The sequence below is a fragment of the Zalophus californianus genome, chromosome 3, assembly GCF_009762305.2.
Source record: "Zalophus californianus isolate mZalCal1 chromosome 3, mZalCal1.pri.v2, whole genome shotgun sequence".
Taxonomy (NCBI): domain Eukaryota; kingdom Metazoa; phylum Chordata; class Mammalia; order Carnivora; family Otariidae; genus Zalophus; species Zalophus californianus.
The window spans coordinates 123,776,085-123,795,447 of record NC_045597.1 but is presented as its reverse complement, the minus strand read 5'-3'; the positions used below and the strand labels follow the sequence as shown (position 1 = coordinate 123,795,447).

At 39.7% G+C, this 19,363-nt stretch overlaps 1 protein-coding gene across 10 annotated transcripts in view; it reads right to left on the bottom strand.

Annotated features, from left to right (window-relative positions):
• Positions 1-19,363, bottom strand: part of TANC1 (tetratricopeptide repeat, ankyrin repeat and coiled-coil containing 1) — a 229,698-nt gene that overhangs the window by 133,500 nt on the left and 76,835 nt on the right. For all 10 annotated transcript variants that reach the window (XM_027591492.2, XM_027591493.2, XM_027591495.2 and 7 more), the window contains one exon: positions 17,282-17,360. In XM_027591492.2, coding sequence (XP_027447293.1) covers positions 17,282-17,342 — 61 coding nt within the window. In that variant the 5' untranslated portion in view covers positions 17,343-17,360. The remainder of the gene's footprint in view (positions 1-17,281; positions 17,361-19,363) is intronic.

Below are 19,363 nucleotides of genomic sequence, written 5' to 3'. Positions count from 1 at the left end.
ATTTAAGCCAGTATACACAATCTTGTATATGCTATGACAATAGGAAAATATGCACAACCAAAAGCTAGAAGGAGGTTTGGTAAAAAGTTGATGGTTATTCTTAAGGAGGTGGAAGGAGCAACGGTTGTTCCCTTTTACATTTTTGGTTTGACATATGTTCTGACATTTTTATAATGAGAATATTTTACAAGAAAACAATTTTCCATTAAACATTTGAAACATAAATTTGTACCCATCTCTTTCTACTTCAGGAGGTTTCCCAGCAAGCCCCCTGCTGGACACCTGCCAAGTTATCGTTCTCATAATGAGGGAGCCCCTCACCTTTCCTTTATCTGGGCACCTCCAACTGTGCCTACTCATCCACCTGGCTCAAACTTGCCCTTGTCCATGTAGCTCAAACTGTCCATCATCATCTTTTCCCTAGGTCTTAGAAACACTGAATGGTCTTCCTTACTGATTGTTCTCACAGTGAAGGTCTGGACTGGCTTCCTCCTACCAGTCACTGTGTGGCTCAAGATCCAGTTCCTTACTCCACGTACTTTGTCTGTAGTACTACAATGACTACTATACAAAGTAGTAATGTAGTACTATATACTACATACAAAGGAACCACACCCACCAGCTCTGTCTACACTCTGACTTCTCTGCTTACAACTTTCAATCTCTAACCTATCAATCCTTCTCTTAACATTAAACTTTCTTGGGGCGCCTAGGTGGCTCAGTCAGTTAGGTGTCTGTCTTCAGCTCAGGTCATGATCCCGGGGTCCTGGGATCGAGTTCCAAATTGGGCTCCCTGCTCAGCAGGGAGCCTTGCTTCTCCCTCTGTCCCTCCCCCTGCTCATGCTCATGCTCTCTCTCTCAAATAAGTAAAATCTTTAAAAGTAAATAACCGTGGGGTGCCTGGGTGGCTCAGTCAGTTAAGCGTCTGCCTTCAGCTCAGGTCATGATCCCCGGGTCCTGGGATCGAGCCCAGCTTTGGGCTCCGCGGGGAGCCTACTTCTCCTTCTCCCACTACCCCCTCTTGTGTTCCTTCTCTCACCGTGTCTCTGTCAAATAAATAAAATCATTTAAAAAAAAGTAAATAACCTTTCTCAAAAACAACATCCTGAATATGACTTCTTACAACATAAAAAACTCCCCTTTTTCTGTAGATCTTGGGTGTGACATTAGAACCACCATGCTGCACATCTCACATCTATGTGAATGGTGCCCTGGACCTTGCAAGGAGGTGGCCCTGGGGACTGCAACTACCCACTGATTCTCCAACTCCTAAAGCCATTTACACACTGAGCCCCACTAGGACTGCTGGAGCTTACTCTTGAATTTCATGTTATAGCAAGTACCAAGTAACACATCAGGATTTATATTGAGTTCTCTATTCTAACTATATATGTATGTTCATCATATTATCTGTTTATCTGTCTAAAAAATGAGGATGATTAAGTTAGTAGTAAAAGTCTTACTTTCTGTACCAGACAACTTGCTAAGCACTTTACATACATTAGCTTACTTATTCACCCTATCCCATTTGCTGTCACTGTTCCTGGGCTATAGATGAGAAAACTAATGCTTAGGGAGGCTACTAAGTAAGCTACCTAGGCCCCCACAGCCTGCAAGTGGTAGATCTGGATTTGAACCCAGGCAGTCTGCCCCACCATTGGAACTCTTCATCATGGCCTCACACTAGCCTGCTTTTGTACACTGTGGATCCCCGAACCAAGGTGCGTACCAAGCGTGGAATGCTGTTCGGTGCTTAAGAAGTTCTGACTGTCATCCACAGATAATTTAGCAAGTCACGTTTCCCTGAATGATAATCATTGGGAACATTCTGTCATATTGGACACGATGACATTTTGGGGGTGGAAAAATAAGTGGAGAGAAAAAGACTTTTAGAACAATACCATAACCAGCACACCACCCCCTCACTAACAACTCAAATTCAAACTCTGGCAGTCCCATCAGCAATTCTGTTGCCAACAGGCCTCATTACAAGAGAAAGGAAGGATAAGAGGGAGCTGCTACCATTTATCTTATTTCAACTCCTTACAAGGAAAATGGGATCTATAAACATTTGGAGGGAAAATATCTCCAAGTTTCTAAGCAGCACTGAAAGTTTCTTCCCCACAAAAAACATGCTAAAAATGCTATATAACCAATTCAGCACACATTCTAGAAAAAAGCAGAATAGTCAGTTGTGTACATGGGGCTGTTTAACAAGATCCTTTCCAGGCCTGTACTGGGGGGCAGGGAGCGGAGAGAGAGAACAAGACAACTACATTTTCTGCATCTGTTATTTGCTATATTCCTGCTCTACCAGCACCACCAGCACCACAAATGAGGAGGGGGGAAAAAAAAAAACAAGGCAGCATCACTCAGTTTTCAAAACAGCAGCCTCAATGACATGTCTGGTACAATATCTTAGCAACAATGTCAATATTGTCTCACCACAGCTAACCATATTAACATTCCACTCTAATCATGATTTCTCAAATATAAAATGGAATGTGAGTTACTCCATTCATTCTCTGAGCATCGCTCTGGGAAATACAGTCCTCAAACGATTTCTATAAAGTTGCATGTAAATTAAGCATCAAAATTATATTCAATAGCTATTACTGCTTGTGTATCTAACTTGGAAGCATGAAAATACTCAAATATTGATGAGGAATCAACATAAACACAAGAACCAAGTAAAAATACACTGACAAATTGCTTTGATGAAATCCTGTCCCTGGTTATTTCTGGAATAGAACCCTTGTCACTCATCTCCTTGTAGAGCTGTATTTCAAATTCACCTTTAGATGGCTGCCAAGAACAGGGCTGACAAGATAATGGGGGAGCTCCTTCTCCCAAGAGTTTTCAAATCACATACATGTACTTCTGCCATGGCTGGCTGGGGCTGGCCCTGCACAGACTTAGGAACAAGCAGCATCCTAGTGGCTCTTAAACCTGGCTAACCATTACATTACAAACACATACGCTTGAGCCCCACCTCAGGTTCGGTTGGGAATTTGACTCACAAATGATTCTAGGGAAGCAGCCACGTTTAGAAATCAATGCACTAGACAACTACACTAAAGCCCATTATTATAAAGACAAGGTGAACACCGAATCATACGGGCACCACACCTTTGAGTGCACACACACCTTGTCTTGGCAGATACAGAGGCTTCTGGTGGCAGATCCTTGGGTTTGGGACTTAAACCCTTTCCCCCTTCCCTGTCCTAGCCAGCACATGCCATCCCAGACTGTTGACAGCAACTGTCCCCACAGCACTCTGCTAAGGCCAGACCCATCACCACGGCTGTCCTCCATCTGCACCAGATGAAATGGCTAGGGTTGTGTCTGCCACATAGGCAAGGAAACAAAACTATCCAAGACGCTCCCATTCACTAAAGCCTAAAGGGGTCAAGGGGGGGTGGGGAGTCAGAATGACACAGAAAATACTATCAATCATAGTAAGAACAAACGTAAAATGCTTACAGTGGCCCAGGCACTGTTCTAAGCCCTGTAACTCACGGGATCATCAGGACAACCAACAACCCTGAGAGAGAGATACTATGTTGCAGATGGCGGAAGCTTACAAAACTCGGCTGCTACACTACAGAGGACACCGGCTTTGGAGACAAACTGGGTTCAAATCTTGGCTCTGCCACTAACTGCACAATCTTAAACTAACTCTCTAACCTCTACTAATAAGCTATTGATTATGTGGGGTAACTGTTTATAGGCATTTAGCACACTGTCGGATACATAGTAAATACTCAACGAGCAATTTTCATCAGTGCTGCCCTATTTTCTCCCAGAGGATTCACTTCCCAGCTTCTCTATTACATCTGAGGAAGACAAAGAGATCTCACCCCTCCCTCACATTTAGGTATCAAAAATTCCTGATATAAATTTAAATATTTATAGGAGTATATTTTATTTCCTCACTTGATGGGCATTTCCCCAAACCAAGGTTACCATGTGGTAAAAGTGAAACAAATTCCTCACATAATCAATATTATCATGCTTGAACTTAAAATTTAAAAAACTTCATTTCATTTGACCTTTTATCATTACTGTATGACAGACTATTACCTTCATTTTATAGGCAAGAAAACAGAAGTTCAGAAAAATGAAAACACTTGTTCAAAAAGAGCTAGCAGCTCCATTAAACTGAAACTCCCAAGTTTCCTGAAGCCAAGCCAGCAGAGCGCTCATTCATCTTTGAGATGCTGCTTCCACGAAATCAGAAGGGATCTGAAGTACTGTTTGGGGAGTCCAATAACCATGGAAACCATTTAATGGATGGGGGGAGGGGGGAACTCCTGAATCTCTAATCTTCATAATCTTAGAGCGAAGGATGTAGCTTTAAGAGGTTTAATCAGATTAGTAGCATCAAAACTCTCAAAGCAGGGAAAGAAAGAGAGCTGACCTCCCTGAAAAAATGATGTGCAACCTCTCAGTTTTCAACACTGAACGTACAGAATTAAAACAAAATCCTTCACTTAATCCTACCAAAAATAAAGGATGAAACATACATGAATCTTTTTAGGTTTTATAAATCAAAATTAAACATGACATGTGTGACTTGCTTAGAACTCTAGCTGGTAAACAATTAATGGTTAACCACTTACCAAAATATTAAAACAGATACTAAACTCAAAAATATATATATATATATATATAGGTAAGCATACAGACAGGACTGAGAAAAAAATTTAAATCTCTATGACAAATACTTATATAACATATACTATGTGTCAAGCATGGATTTAAGCACTTTATAAATATTAACTCATTTAATCCTCATAAGTGACCCGTGAGGCACAGAAAGTTTAAGTAATTTGCTCATTTTCACACAGCTGGTAAACTACGGAGCCAGGCTACAGATCCAGGCAGTAGGATTTCAAATGGCCAATAAACATAAAAATGTGTTTGAATTCATTCTGAAGAACTGCATAATTAAAACAATGAGATACATTTTTTGCCTATCACACTGCAAAGATGAAATAATTTGATTATAACCCATGGTGGTAAGTGTGTAAATAGACATTCTCATATACTGAAAATGGAATTATAAATTTAATGCCACCTTTTTGAAGGGCAATTTGACAAAAATCTAGGAAGATTATAAATGAACAAACTTGTTAACCAACTATGAATAGGGGAAAAATGAAATAAGTTATAGGCTATCTGTCCAATGTAATATTGAGCAACTTAAAAAAAAAAAAACTATCAGTTTGTGCTAATATGAAAAATGTCTAAAACTGCAATCAACAAATTTACAAATAAAACACCGTAAAGTCTGTGTGGGTTTTCTTAAGGATCTACGTATGTGTGTACATATGCACATATATACATAGAAAATATCTGGAAAATCAAATAAGAAACGTTAATTGCCTTTAGAGAGCAAAAAGCAAAGCAGAGAAGAAATAGGGATATGTCTATTTTTAATACTATTATATAGCTTTTTTTAATTTTATTTTATTTATTTGAGAGCGAGAGCACAAGTGGGGTGAGGGGCAGAGGGAGAAGCAGACTCCCTGCTGAGCAGGGAGCCCAATGCAGGACTCAATCCTGGGACTCCGGGATCATGACCCGAGCCAAAGGCAGATGCCCAACCGACAGCCACCCAGGCACCCTAGCTTTTTTTTTTTTTTTTAATTTTATTTATTTGACAGAGAGAGACACAGCAAGAGAGGGAACACAAGCAGGGGGAGCAGGAGAAGGAGAAGCAGGCTTCCCGCTGAGCAGGGAGCCCGATGCGGGGCTCGATCCCAGGACCCTGGGATCATGACCTGAGCTGAAAGCAGACGCTTAACGAGTGAGCCACCCAGGCGCCCCCCCTTTTTTTAATAATTGTATATTTAACTATTTACATTTATGCTGTTTAAATGGCTTTACAAAAACAAAATAGGATGGATTTTTAACAGTCTCAAAGACACCAAGCAGAAATGGTCCTTAAGATACAGAAAAAGGGGGCGTCTGGGTGGCTCAGTCGGTTGGGCGTCTGCCTTCGGCTCAGGTCATGATCCTGGAGTCCCAGGGTTGAGCCTCGCATCAGGCTCCCTGCTCAGCAGGTAGTCTGCTTCTCCCTCTGCCTCTCACCCAGCTCGTGTTCTCTCTCTCTCTCTTTCCCTCACTCTCTCAAATAATAAATAAAATCTTTAGGGGGGGAAAAAGATATAGGAAAAGAAGAGATACTATTCACAGTTACTAAGTCTTGATAAAGACCATATAAGAAACTCAAATAATCCTTTGGGGTTGGGGCAGGGTAGAAATCAAAATTCCTGGAGAAAGAAATTATAAAGGAAATCTACTGTCTTCTATCTCAGGGATAGCTTTTCCTTTCTATTTATTCAGTGCTAGAAATAAAAATAATGGAGCTAGCCAGAGACACAGTAGAAACTGATCTAGTCTGGAGTCAGAAACTACACTTTGATCCTATGTTTGCTTTAGCTATATAATGTTGGGCAGTTGCTCAATGCCTCTTTTCCAAATATTCCTCAAAAAAGAAGACACTGGGGTGCCTGGGTGGCTCAGTTGGTTAAGCGTCCAGCTCTTGGTTTTGGCTCAGGTCATGATCACAGGGTCCTGGGATTGGGAGACCGTTGTCAGGCTTCTTGCTCAGTGGGGAGCCTGCTTCTCCCTCTTCCTCTGTTCCTCTCCCCCCAGCTCAGGCTCTGTCTCTCTCTCTCAGATAAATAAAATCTTAAAAAAAAAAAAAAAAGACAATGAATTCAATTTCTAAGACTCCTCTGGTTCTAAAACCTTTAATTTCATTACTTTACCTTAGTTTGAAAAAGAATCCCTACATCTAAAAATCTAAGATTATGAACCATGGATAAAAATTTTTACACTTAACAATACAGCAGTTTGGGGCACCTGGGTGACTCAGTTGGTTAGGCGTCTGCCTTTGGTTCGGGTCATAATCCCAGGGTCCTGGAATTGAGTCCCATGTAGGGCTCCTTGCTCAGCGGGGAGCCTTTTTCTCCCTGTACCTGTTGCCCCTGCTTGTGCACGCACTCTCTCAAAAAAAAAAAAAAAAAAAGAATACAGCAATTTCTTAAAGAGATGCTTAACTATCTGGAACCATCCCAGCCTGCTGGTAGCAACTCACTGGGAGACAGGCTTCTAGCACATCCAGGTATCAGAAGGTACTGAGACTTTTGGACTGTGCAGAGAGAAAGTTATCAAGTACTGTAGAAAACCTGATGACTCATTTTGAGTTGGTTTTATGCCTTTATTTTGGTTTCACTATAAATTTCTTAAACAGAAGCCAATCAGACCAGCAATATCTCCAGACTCAACACAAACCTGGTATAAGGAAATCCTACTACTATACACCAGGGGCCATACTAGAAAAAGGGAAGACCCAGACGGAAAAGCCTCTCACACTCCCAACAGAAAAAATGTACAGCTGACCCTTGAACAACATGGGTTTAAACTACACAGGACCACAAAGACGCTTATCTTTTTCAGTAAATACAGTACAATATTGTAAATGTATTTTCTCTTTATTATTTTCTTAACATTTTTCTCTAGCTTACTCTTTTGCAAGAATACAGTATATAATAAATATAGAAAATGTGTCAATCAACTATTTACATTATTGGGAAAACTTCCGGTCAACAAACAATAGGCTATTAAGGTCTGGAGAGTCAAAAGTTATACTCGAATTTTTGAGTGTGGATGGGGAGGGAGGAGGCGGGTAGGTGCCTCTAACCCCCATGTTGTTCAAGAGTCAATTGTATAAGGTCATAAAAAGATAGTGAGGAGAAAATATAAACGGGTACTGTATATTTAAGAGGTCTAACAATCTCAAAGAAATGCTAATTTAAAACATATACATGTTTTAACTTATAAAATCAGCAAAGATTATTAAAATCTACAAATACCCAATACTAGTAAGAGTCATGTAAGCAGGCACAATCACATACTGCTTCCACAGGTGACAATCAATACAATACTTCTGGAAAAGAATTTGGCAAGAGATACCACAGGCTTCTGAAAATGTTTCTTTTCATTATTAATTCCTTGCCTAGAAACATTCTACTAAAATAATCAGAGATTTCTACACGGATACCTATTTTCCAGAGGCTTGTTTTTTTTAAATGAATGAGAAAAGCATGTACCCAAACAAAATCATGGTATAGGAGTACAATAAAATATTAGGCATTTATCAAAGACTAATGACATTGAAAAGGATAAGCAAAAGACAAAGAATATCCTGGGGCTTTTTATAGTCTCATTAGTATTCTCCAAATTTTTTACAATGAGCACATACTATATCAGGCACAGATTCAAACACCCATATTTATTCTCACTTTAACTTCTCTAAAACCGAAATGTATGTAATAGTTGATGGCATCTTAAAAATCAGCATCACCCAGGCAGTGATCTTAACATCGTACCCACTGACCGCAAACCTGGATTGTCATGTCTGGTAGAATGACAATTTTAGCCCTTTCCAGGTTTCAGTCAACAGATCACTTAAGGTCAGCTGTGGAAGGAAAAAGAACCCTGGATTATATCTGAAAGCTTTCCATTAAAATCTCCTTTTGAGATCATGAAAGGATGGTAGAAACGTAGTGTGGAGAAAAATGGATAGTGACAACTAGGTTTAAAAAAAATGACAATTAGGCTCTGAATATAAATTAGAAACGCTTTAACCAACCTGTTTATATTTTCCTTCAGTTTTTTTTGGTTTTGATTTTTTCTTTGTTTTTTTTTTTAAGACTTACTTATTTGAGAGAGAGAGTATGTGCACACAAGCACACAAGCGGGAGGGGCAGAGAGAGAGGGAGAGAGACTCCCAAGCAGATCCCATGCCAAGCACAGAGCCTAATTTGGGGCTCAATCCTATGACCAAAAGATCATACACGACCTAAGCCAAAACCAAGAGTTGGATGCCCAACCAGCTGTGCCACCCAGGGTCCCCTCTTTGCCTTCAGTTTTATGGAAAAGATTGAGATACATAAAAATAACTCTAAAGGAAATCTTCAGTAAGGCAAACATTTTAAGTAATAAAGTATCATGTCAGTTAATTGACAGTAGCTCTTTCTTCCTTAGAGGTACATGAAATATGGTATGCTTTATAGTCAGTGAAATACAGTATTACATTTATAATCAGAAAAGAGACAAGTGCTACAGGCTGAACTGTGTCTCCTGAAAATTTGTATATTGAAGCCTTAAACCCCCATGTGATGATATTTGGAGATGGGGACCCTGGAAGATCATTAGTTTTAACTGAGCTCAGGAGGGTGGGGCCCTCGTGATGGGATTAGTGTCCTTGTCAGAAGAAGTACCAGAGAGTTCTGTCTCTCTTGCCATTTGAGGATACAGGAAGCAGGTAACTACAAGCCAGAAAGAGTCTTCACCAGACAGTGGAGACACACAGACTCTACTTTCCAACTCCATGATTTCAGATGTAAATAAAGGTTTCTCAATTTGAGGCTCCACACCAAGGCAAATGCCACCCAGTAGGTTAGCCTTGGTGGCCACCCATCAGCTGCAGGACAACTCAAGGTCAAAGCCTCATCCTCTTAAGACAAACAGTAAGTTTAGATCATCCTTCACAGAAAAAAAAAAAGTCAATCTAGGTCAAATCTTTAGTAGCCTACCTCCCCACTACAAACTACATTTGCCAACAGATTACAGGAAATCAAGTTTTCTATATTTCTGTAGAATAGAAATAAAACCTTGGAATTCTCCTCCTAGAAAATGCAAATGGGGGAGCTTCTGGGTGGCTTAGTCAGTTAAGCAACCAACTCTTGATTTCAGCTCAGGTCATGTTATCAGTGCCGTGAAATCGAGCCCCATGTCTGGCTCTGTAGGCTGTGAGGCATACTTAAGATTTTCTCTCCCTCTCCCTGGCCACCCCCACTTGCTCTCAATCTCTTTCAAAAAAAAAAAAATACACACACACACACACACACACACACACACGTATATATAATTTAAAAAAAGCAAATGGTCACATGAAAATTCAGATACAGAGTTTTTATGGGAATTAAGAAACTACACATGACAAGCCTCTTTGAAAATTAGGTATATAGAAAATAAGACCATTGTTTTTGGGTTATTTTACAGAAAAGCAGCTTAAATTTTTTTTTTAAAGATTTATTTATTTGACAGAGACAGACATAGCGAGAGAGGGAACCCAAGCAGGGGGAGTGGGAGAGGGAGAAGCAGGCTTCCCACTGAGCAGAGAGCCTGATGTGGGGCTTGATCCCAGGACTCTGAGATCATGACCTGAGCCAAAGGCAGACGCCTAACAACTGAGCCACCCAGGCGCCCCAGCTTTAATTTTTTTTTAAATATCTATATAAAATTAGATTTGATCCAAAAAAATGAGACTCTGAACTGTTATTTTATGTTCCCTATTAAGTTTCCTACTGCATTTACACATATACAGTTGACCCTTGAACAGAACGGGTTTGAACTACATGGGTCCACTTCTACATGGCTTTTTTCCCCCCAATAAATACAATCAGTGTTGTAAATGTATTTTCTCTTCTCCAGATTTTCTTAGCAAACTTTTTTCCTAGATTATAATACAGTAAATAACACAAAATATGTGTTAATAGATTGTTTTTTTTTATCAGTAAGGCTTCCAGTCCAACAGGTTATTAGTTTACATTCTGGGGAGTCAAAAGTTATATGTAGATTTTCAACTATCTGGGGGCTGGAATCCGTAACCTCTGCATTGTTCAGGGGACAACTGCACATACAAAGAGGAACCCAAATAAATTCTGTTATTTGAGAATTCGGCTACAAACTTTATGATGATTCAGATAGGCTGTGACTTGCTGGGGACGGGGTGGGGGGGTGGTTATTAGCCAGAAACCAGAAAATCCAGGAGGTATCTTGATTTCACCTTCTCTGTCCGAGCTTTCTCTAATTATGCCCTTCACAGGAAACAGGCTGTTCAGGATGAACCAGCATCACGTGTAGACGCCTGACACATGACAAATGCTAAGTATCTGTTCTCTTCCTTCTCTCTTTCATCCTTTCTATTTCCCTAAAACATATGCGAAAGCTACAAAGAGGATGGAAGGCAGAGTCTTCTACATAGGAAGACCTTCATTAAGGATGTGTTGAAACATCCCAAAAACTCTATCCACTGTACTTAGAAATCTATTCTTAAAGCTGCTTACTGACTCCCAAAATCTCTTTAGCAAGGGAGAAAGTCTTTTGGTTTAACTTCATAAAAGAAAAAGGATAAAATGCCAGTACTTGATATAGGCTGATGGGAAATCCATTTATTTTACCTAAGTATAAACCACCATACAAGAGACCAAGGACTCAGCTTTCACAGTTTTGTTATGAGGAAAAGGGTCAAGATGGCACAAAAGACTTCAGTATGCAAGGATGATGGCAGAATCTGTATTTGAAGATGGGAAGTCATGGAAAGAAGCTTTGAGAACATCACTCCTCTGCCTGGGAGCAGTCCTGCCTTTTCTTCAACTGGGAAAGAACAAGAAGTCTTACAATGGTTTTGTTTGTTCAAGGCACCACACAGTTTTCTCAGGAAAGGAAAGGTCTGCAGAGTATCAAGCAGAAGCCAGGTGTCGAGTGAGACACTTCTGCAAAAAGGTTCTTATTTAGCCCTGATGACATCCTCGTAAGGCAGCTTAGTCAAGTTAAGGAACTTGTCCAAATTCATGTAAACTGGGAGGCGATCAAGCTGGGATTTGAGTTTGTGACTTCTAATTCCAAAGTCTGCTTTTTCTAGACTTTGAGACAGGTCTAAGAGACAACAAAGAGAAACTGGTGAAGGAACCAAGCTAACCAGAGGGAACAGCGTTCCTGATTCTACCAAAAACCAGCTTGGCCTCTATTCTGTTTATATCCTGCCCCAATATTTTACAGAATTTGCTTAAGTGCCCCGGTAAAGCGAAATACAATACGTTAGACTGAATTATTTCTGCCTGTTTTGTTGCTTGGGAAACATTTTTAGAGTCCGTTAACAAGAAGATACCAAATATCCACAGCTCAGCAAGACAGTCACTGCACTAAATTCCTAAATAATAGTCCACAACCACAGAAAATGGGCAATGCAGCACAGAATAATCAAAAGCAGCTTCATATTTTCCGGATAAAACAAAGCATCGTTTGTATTGAGGCATTTTTAGAAGGTACCACTGAAAACCAGACTGCAGCCTGGAATGGCTTAAAATACCACATTTAACAATCACATCAATGGCTTTTAAACTTTAGAGGCAAACAGCTTCCTTTTACTACAAATTCAAAGTGAAGGATTAGATGCAAAGCTAACATTAATTCAGTACACACTCAAGTTTAGAGACTATCCAATGTCTTAATTAACACCATTTTAAGTGCACTTAGCCAACCAGCTGGGTTTTAACAATGAAAAGGTGAAGGTCAAAAAAAATTTTTTTTTAAAGTAAATTACTTCAAACTAAGACCCCCTGCTGAAAAAAAAAGAACACAAATAATTAAACTGAAAGACTAATAAACAATTATTTTGGCATATTAAGCAACCCTTCCTTCATCAGTCTATACATATATTTTTTTTAAAGATTTTATTTGACAGAGAGAGACACAGTGAGAGAGCGAACACAAGCAGGGGGAGAGGGAGAGGGAGAAGCAGACTTCCAGCCGAGCAGGGAGCCTGATGCAGAGCTCGATCCCAGGACCCTGGGATCATGACCCGAGCCGAAGGCAGACACTTAATGACTGAGCCACCCAGGTGTCCCATCAGTCTATATTTTAATTGAGGCAGTACCACAATTAAAAGTTCACCAAACTTTGTTCTTCTGACTCAACATGGAGCTACCTCCACACCAAAACAGAGCAACTAGAAAAGTTGGATAGGGCAAAAGGCTATGGTTTCAAGACTGGCAGAGGACAGGAGAAGGAATGCATACAGAGGGAGAGGGACCACCCCTCTCTCAGAGGGCAATGGGTCTTGCTTGCCTAATGCTTCCAGAATGATGCCAGTATCTCTGGGATTAAAAGAAAAAAAACAAAACTGTTATCAGCTGTGAGCTATAATTATACTAAAGATGTTGGGTAAAATCAGTATTTATTTCTTGGAGACCAATAGGAAAAAAAAAAAAAGTCCAAAAAACTAGCCAAATCATTTACTATGTGGACACAGTAGCTATTCTAACGAGCTATACTAAATATCTGTGCTTGGGTTTTGTAGTAGAGGGGACCTGCCAATGTCGATGACAGAAGAATCCTCCACAGCACATGCCTTGGTGGGAGGTGAAGTCCACTTTACCCAACAGAAGCTAAGAAGTCAAAATACATATTTGTCCAGCCTCTCTTGCAGCTAGAAGCCAGGCATGGGAACCAGGTTCAGCCATTTAGAAACACTTGCCCCACACTTTCAGTTTTTCCTTGGCTCTTCTTAAGCATTTTCTCTTCCAGATGAATTTTTAGATCAACTGGTTATGTCAAGTTAAAAAAAAAAAAAAAGGATTTTTCTGGGCAGTGAAAATATGGCGTATGATACAGATACAGATCATTACATATTTGTCCAAACCCATAGAATGTACCATACCAAGAATGAACCCTGACATAAACTGCGGAATTTGGGTGATTATGATGTGTCAGTGTGGGTTCATCAGTTCTAACAAACGTACTACTCTGGTGGGGGTTGCTGATCCTGGGGGAGACTACGTATGAGTGGGGACAGAGGCTACATGGGAAATCTCTGCCGCTCAGTTTTTCTGTGAACTTCAAACTGCTCTAAAAGAACAAGGTCTTTAAAAATAAAATAGTTGGGATTGCATTAGGGATTAAATGGAATGCATAGGTAATTCTGTAAGAGAGAGTCAGTTTAAAATACTGCATCTGCCCATTTGGGAACATTGTTCTTCTGTTAAGTGCTTCAGCAAAGTTTTATTCTTCTCTTCAATGTAAGGTTTGCACACTTTTTTTTTTTGGTTAATAAAGTTTTTGTTTCTATTATAAAATGGAACATTTCCCCATGCATTGTCTAAATAGTGTTGTTGTACAGAAAAGATATTAATTCCCTACACTGCTCTTATATCAACTCTAAACTCTTATTTTGGTCCAGATTTGTATTAGAATACTCTCAATATACTTACAGTAATTATTTCATCTTTAAATTAAATAGGTTTAATAAGAACAACATGAAAGTTTTTTGATAGCAAAGGTCACTTAAAATAAAAAGACATGGTCTCTCCTCTCTGGAGAGCCTCAAATAAATACCACATTTGCTTAAGATCAAGGTCCTAACATAAGAGCAGGGAGAGGAAAAAATATATATATATAAATAAATATATATACATATACACACACACACACACGCCCTCATCTAGCTCTCCCCACACTGTGGTTTAATATTGATTTTTTGCTGCCTCAGGCCTAACTCAAGGTCAAGAGAAACACAGTGCTCATTTGCACTGATGGATAGTGGAACAAGGCAAATGTACTTTCCTCAAAAACATTTTCAAGTTTTTAATATTGTATTTGACACAATTCTACAGCTTTCAGAAAACACGTTTTGCTTAGCTGTAAGCATTTCCTAGGTTAAGAAAAAAATTTTTTGCTATTTTTAGAGTTCACTCAGGGTTCAATAGTTTAATACTATATATATTTCAAATACCCTTATATACATGTAACTTAAATTTCAATACCTGCTAAAATTTTGCCAGTAATTTAAAGTAGATACATGGGACATTTTCTTTTAGGGATAGGAACTGAAGGTGTAACAACTTTTCAATATTTCTGAAAAATGTTTGTTTTCTTTTGAATACTAAATTTAACTCAGTGATTATGTTTTCTAAATTCTCAAAGCCAATTCAATAAAAAAAAGGGGGGGAGGTTCAAGATTGTAAAAACAATCTACAAAGGATATGTAAAATGCTGAGCTCAGTATTTTAGACACAAATATTTCCTAAATTTCTACAATTGTTAGTTCAAGTACATAAAAATGAATTTTCCTTTGTCTTTGCAACAAAGATTGGTTTTAATTGGAAACAGTAGAGCAAAATTTTTCCATATTGCAGGAGATATTATTACTCAAGTTTCAGGGCAGTCTCCGTAGATTAGCCAGCTTTAATTTACAGAGAAACTTAGCTATGATCTACTTATATAATGAGAGTTGGCACAGAGCTCAACATATGAATGGTCAAATTCCAAGTATTTTCCCCATCATCTTGTGACATAACTTCATCAAGATTTAAAATTCCATCTGCTTTGTTCCCCAACTAACACAACCAGGTTCTAGTTAAGAGAAAAAAGGCACATACCATACAGATGTTTTATGAGAAATGTTCCCATTCCTTTTTCAAGTTGGTTTGCATTAGTGAAAAGTGTGGGAATTATTATGAAGAAATGATTCAGAAAAAACAGTAGTTGCTCTTAAAGACCAGAGAGGGGAATAAACCCAAAATCACATGTTCTAAAATGGGAAAAGTTACAAGTGCAAACTATGTTCACTGTCTGGCCATTCTGAAAGGCAGGGTGCCCAAATCATTACTGTACTGTTTGTTATTTCACTGGCACTGGTCAAAGAGGATGGTGGGTCTGTTGTGAAAGACTCCATTACTAAGTAGGGAGTTTTGGCTTGGAGACCCAGGCCACTGGTTGGGCAGCTCCAGACAGACAGACAGCTTAGGACCTAACTTTATGCTGGAAATTACAAAGACATCTAAAGAAGCAAGTAACAAAGTCCCTAGGATGAACGTCAGATGTGCCAAAACTGGGGGTGGGGGGGGGTGGGGGCGGGAATTTTTTTAAACCGCTTTCAGAAAAATAAAGAGAAGGATATTTTGGCCTTGACCCAGCAGAGGGTGACTGTCCTCCTGGACAGAAATTGTGTGAACTGAAAATTCTCCATAGTAACAATTCTAATTAATTATTCAAAGGTAGGGGTTGGTTTCTTAAGGTTAAAAGCTGACTATGGTCTCTTGTTTCTATCGTTAAAAACTGAATTCTTTTCTTTGTATCAGCTTATGCAGGGATTAATAAGAAGCTTCTGATGCATCTTAACAGTAACTTTACAATAAAGACTCTACTTTTAACGTAAGTTTGCCATTTGCAGACTTTTTGGTTTAAGATTTAACAGAAAATTTGTCTAAGTTCCATATAACCAAAAAGTTTAAGCCCTCTTATTCTATGACGTAAGTACAGAAACAACAGATATTAACATTGTCATAACATTACATACATTATGTAATTATATACACACATAATATGTAATAAAAGGTATTACAAGGGCTTTTCAAATGAAGAATTAACTATAATTCAGTGATGTTTTAGTAATAAGTGGATTTATACTTTAATAGAAATCAAAACTGAAGTGTTATTCAATATACAGTAACTCAGAAAACCAGCCACTTTCCAACTCCGGATTATCGTAAGTTTGCAGAGTAAAATAGCACATTTTGGGGAAATTAATCCATGCTAACAGATTTTTATTGTATAATAATGGTAAACAATATGTAATTTTTCTAGAAAAATAGGCCATGAAGTGGTCACCAAAATAACATTAGAAGAAAAAAAATAAATAACATTAGAAGAGTTTATCACATGGAATGCAATGAAAAGTCACAATGACCACATAAGCACCAGAAGTCTATAAACAGGAATGAAATCCAAGCCAAATGAAGTAGCTCTCATCATAATGAAAACTAGCAGTCTGGCACTGAGTGAGGCTACACCTGTTAGGCGGAAAATTTGATACTCAAAAGATGAGGACCAGTCAGCCAGCAGTTGGTCAAACATATAAAATGCAATCACGTGTGGGAAAAGAGAAAGGGCTTTCTAGAAACCAAATTCCTGGACACACCTGCTATCCCTCCATGTCTATAACTCTGACTGCCTCTGGATCTGAATGATCTGTTAAAATTATGAACCTTACAAGTCTTCTGGGGAAGGATTTGGTTCGTAACCCAAACTCAATTTTTAAAGTCACTACCCACAAGAAAGCTCAGAAATAGGGGCGCCTGGGTGGCTCAGTCAGTTGGGTGTCTGCCTTCAGCTCAGGTCATGCTCCCAGAATCCTTCGATAGAGTCCCACATTGTGCTCCCCGCTCAGCGGGGACTCTGCTTCTCCCTCTGCCCCTCACCCCACTCGTGCTCTATCTCACTCTCACAGTCTCTCTCTAAAATAAGTAAAATCTTAAAAAGAAAAAAAAAAAGCTCAGAAATACATTTAGTTTCTCAGAGCTTCCAGTATTATGTGCGTCCTAACCCAGAACACTCCTTGGACCCATTCCCAATGCAATGGTGTCCACCCAGCCTGGAGTGCACAGGTGCGACGGCCCTACAGACACCTGCTTGTACATACCTGTTTCTCTCCTGCTTCCCTTTCCTCCCTCACGGCTCTTCTTCAGCACAGCTTTTAACATTTTCCACACGCTTTGCTTCTAAAGAGAAAAGGAGGGGAGGGAAGAGGAATTAGGGGTTGTGAGCTGGAATATAATTTACATACTGACATAAAAAGTAACTTGGGCTCTAAGAGATTGCTTAGGAAAATGTAAAGGTACCCTGAGTCTTACAGTAATTTTCTGTGAAGAAACTAAGACGGGGAACTAAATGTTAAAGACATAGGAGTGTTTTATAACTTTTAATGAAGTGATCAGAAGTTCACTCTATTGTTATAAAAGTTACACACACACACACACACACACACACACACACACACACACACACACACACACACACACACACACACACCAGGGCATTCTCAGCATTCCACATTGAATTAAGGTTACAAGGCTAAATCTGGGCACATTACTGTAAGATGTCTGGCACAGGAATTCAGATCTCCTAACCCCAGCTCATCAAAAGAAAACATGAGAATGGAGAATCAACAAGATAATGGTTAAGAAGAAAGCTTGTTTTGCAGATGCTACTGATTATATAACCGCAAGGAAAACATTTGGAAGTTTATCAGATTAAAACATACCTTATAAGCATTTGCAAAATAAATACAACAGAAACACATTTTAAAGCTGATGTCAGGAGCCCCGATCAAACAGCATACACGACAGTGGGTTTTTACTACATATGGTTAGGACTTTTTGGGGGGGGATGGGGAGGAAAGTAGAACAGTCTGTGCCACTACAGCTGAAGCCTTAAAATGATAAGCTGCATTTTTAAACAGGGTTGTACTGAGCATGGAAAAACAACACAATGGCCCAGGCCTAAGATGAAACCTAAAACCGTCCCTATAGTAAGAGACAGACAAAAGGACCATTATTTCATCACAGAGTCTCCTACAGCTCTCTTTTTCCTCCAGTAACTCAGATGAGATGGCTGGACAACTCCCAGCAGTAACAAAACCGAGTGGGTTGTGTTACCCATCACAACCTTGTTAATGCACTAAGGGCAGGAAGGTGGAAGGCAAGCAGGTTGCTCCCGGAAGAAGAGGGGGAGAGGGGCTAAGAGGGAGAAACTCGTGTGTAGAGGAGGGTCCCACCTACCTATTGAGCGTGAATGCTCAAAATGGCCTTGGTGTAGCACCCCACACAACTGCTCGACCCCATAGTGAAGCAGAGCCTCTGTGAGGGCAGAGAGAGGGAAGAGTCCCTAAGCACTGCCATTCTGAGTCACACAACATTAGCCCACACAGTGACCTTCTCATCATTTGGTCCAGGGCTGTATTTATTTTTCCAAGTCCTTTGTTTCCCTGATGAAGAAACAGAGACACTGGAAGGCTGACTGCCCAGGGGTCACCCAGCTAATTAATAGCAGGGCCCAAATCCAAATCTGCAGACTCCGGTCCTCCTCCTCCCACTGCTCTGCCTCTCCTCTCAGAAAATGAAAGCTTTGGGCAACAGCTATCAAACAAACGAACAAACAAAAATCAACAAATCAACCCACCCTAGAGATACCAGGAGGACAGTGTCTTTAAGCAGAATCTGGAGAAAGCTATAGTGAAGTCTGATAGGGTTAAATCACCTTATCAACAAGTCTCTACACACAAAAGGGGCATGGCTTACAGCCTAATTCTTCTTTAAAATGCTACCTCAGTGAACCGTGGTGCAAAGATCTGGGTTTCACCTGAAAGGCAACCACGGAATCTGGGGAGAGGACCACAGTGCGCTTCTACAAGTAACTACGGAAACACAAATTTCTCTTGACGGTCATGCTTAAAACACTGCAAAATGCTGTGTAAAAAATGGTGGACAAAATTCAATAATAGATACCTGCTAAGCACAGATATTTTCTTTGCCAAAAAGTCAATCAACCTACCTTCAGGATTTGTCATTTCACAAAGACTACATACTTAAAAAAAAAATAAAAATAAAACATGCCAACAGAGCCTGGCCACGGTCCCTTGGTGAGTTGTCCAGGAGCCCCACACTTCTCTGGATCACGGACTAGCTCGGGCCCCACCATGGCGGTGAGGCTGCCCGTGATCCAT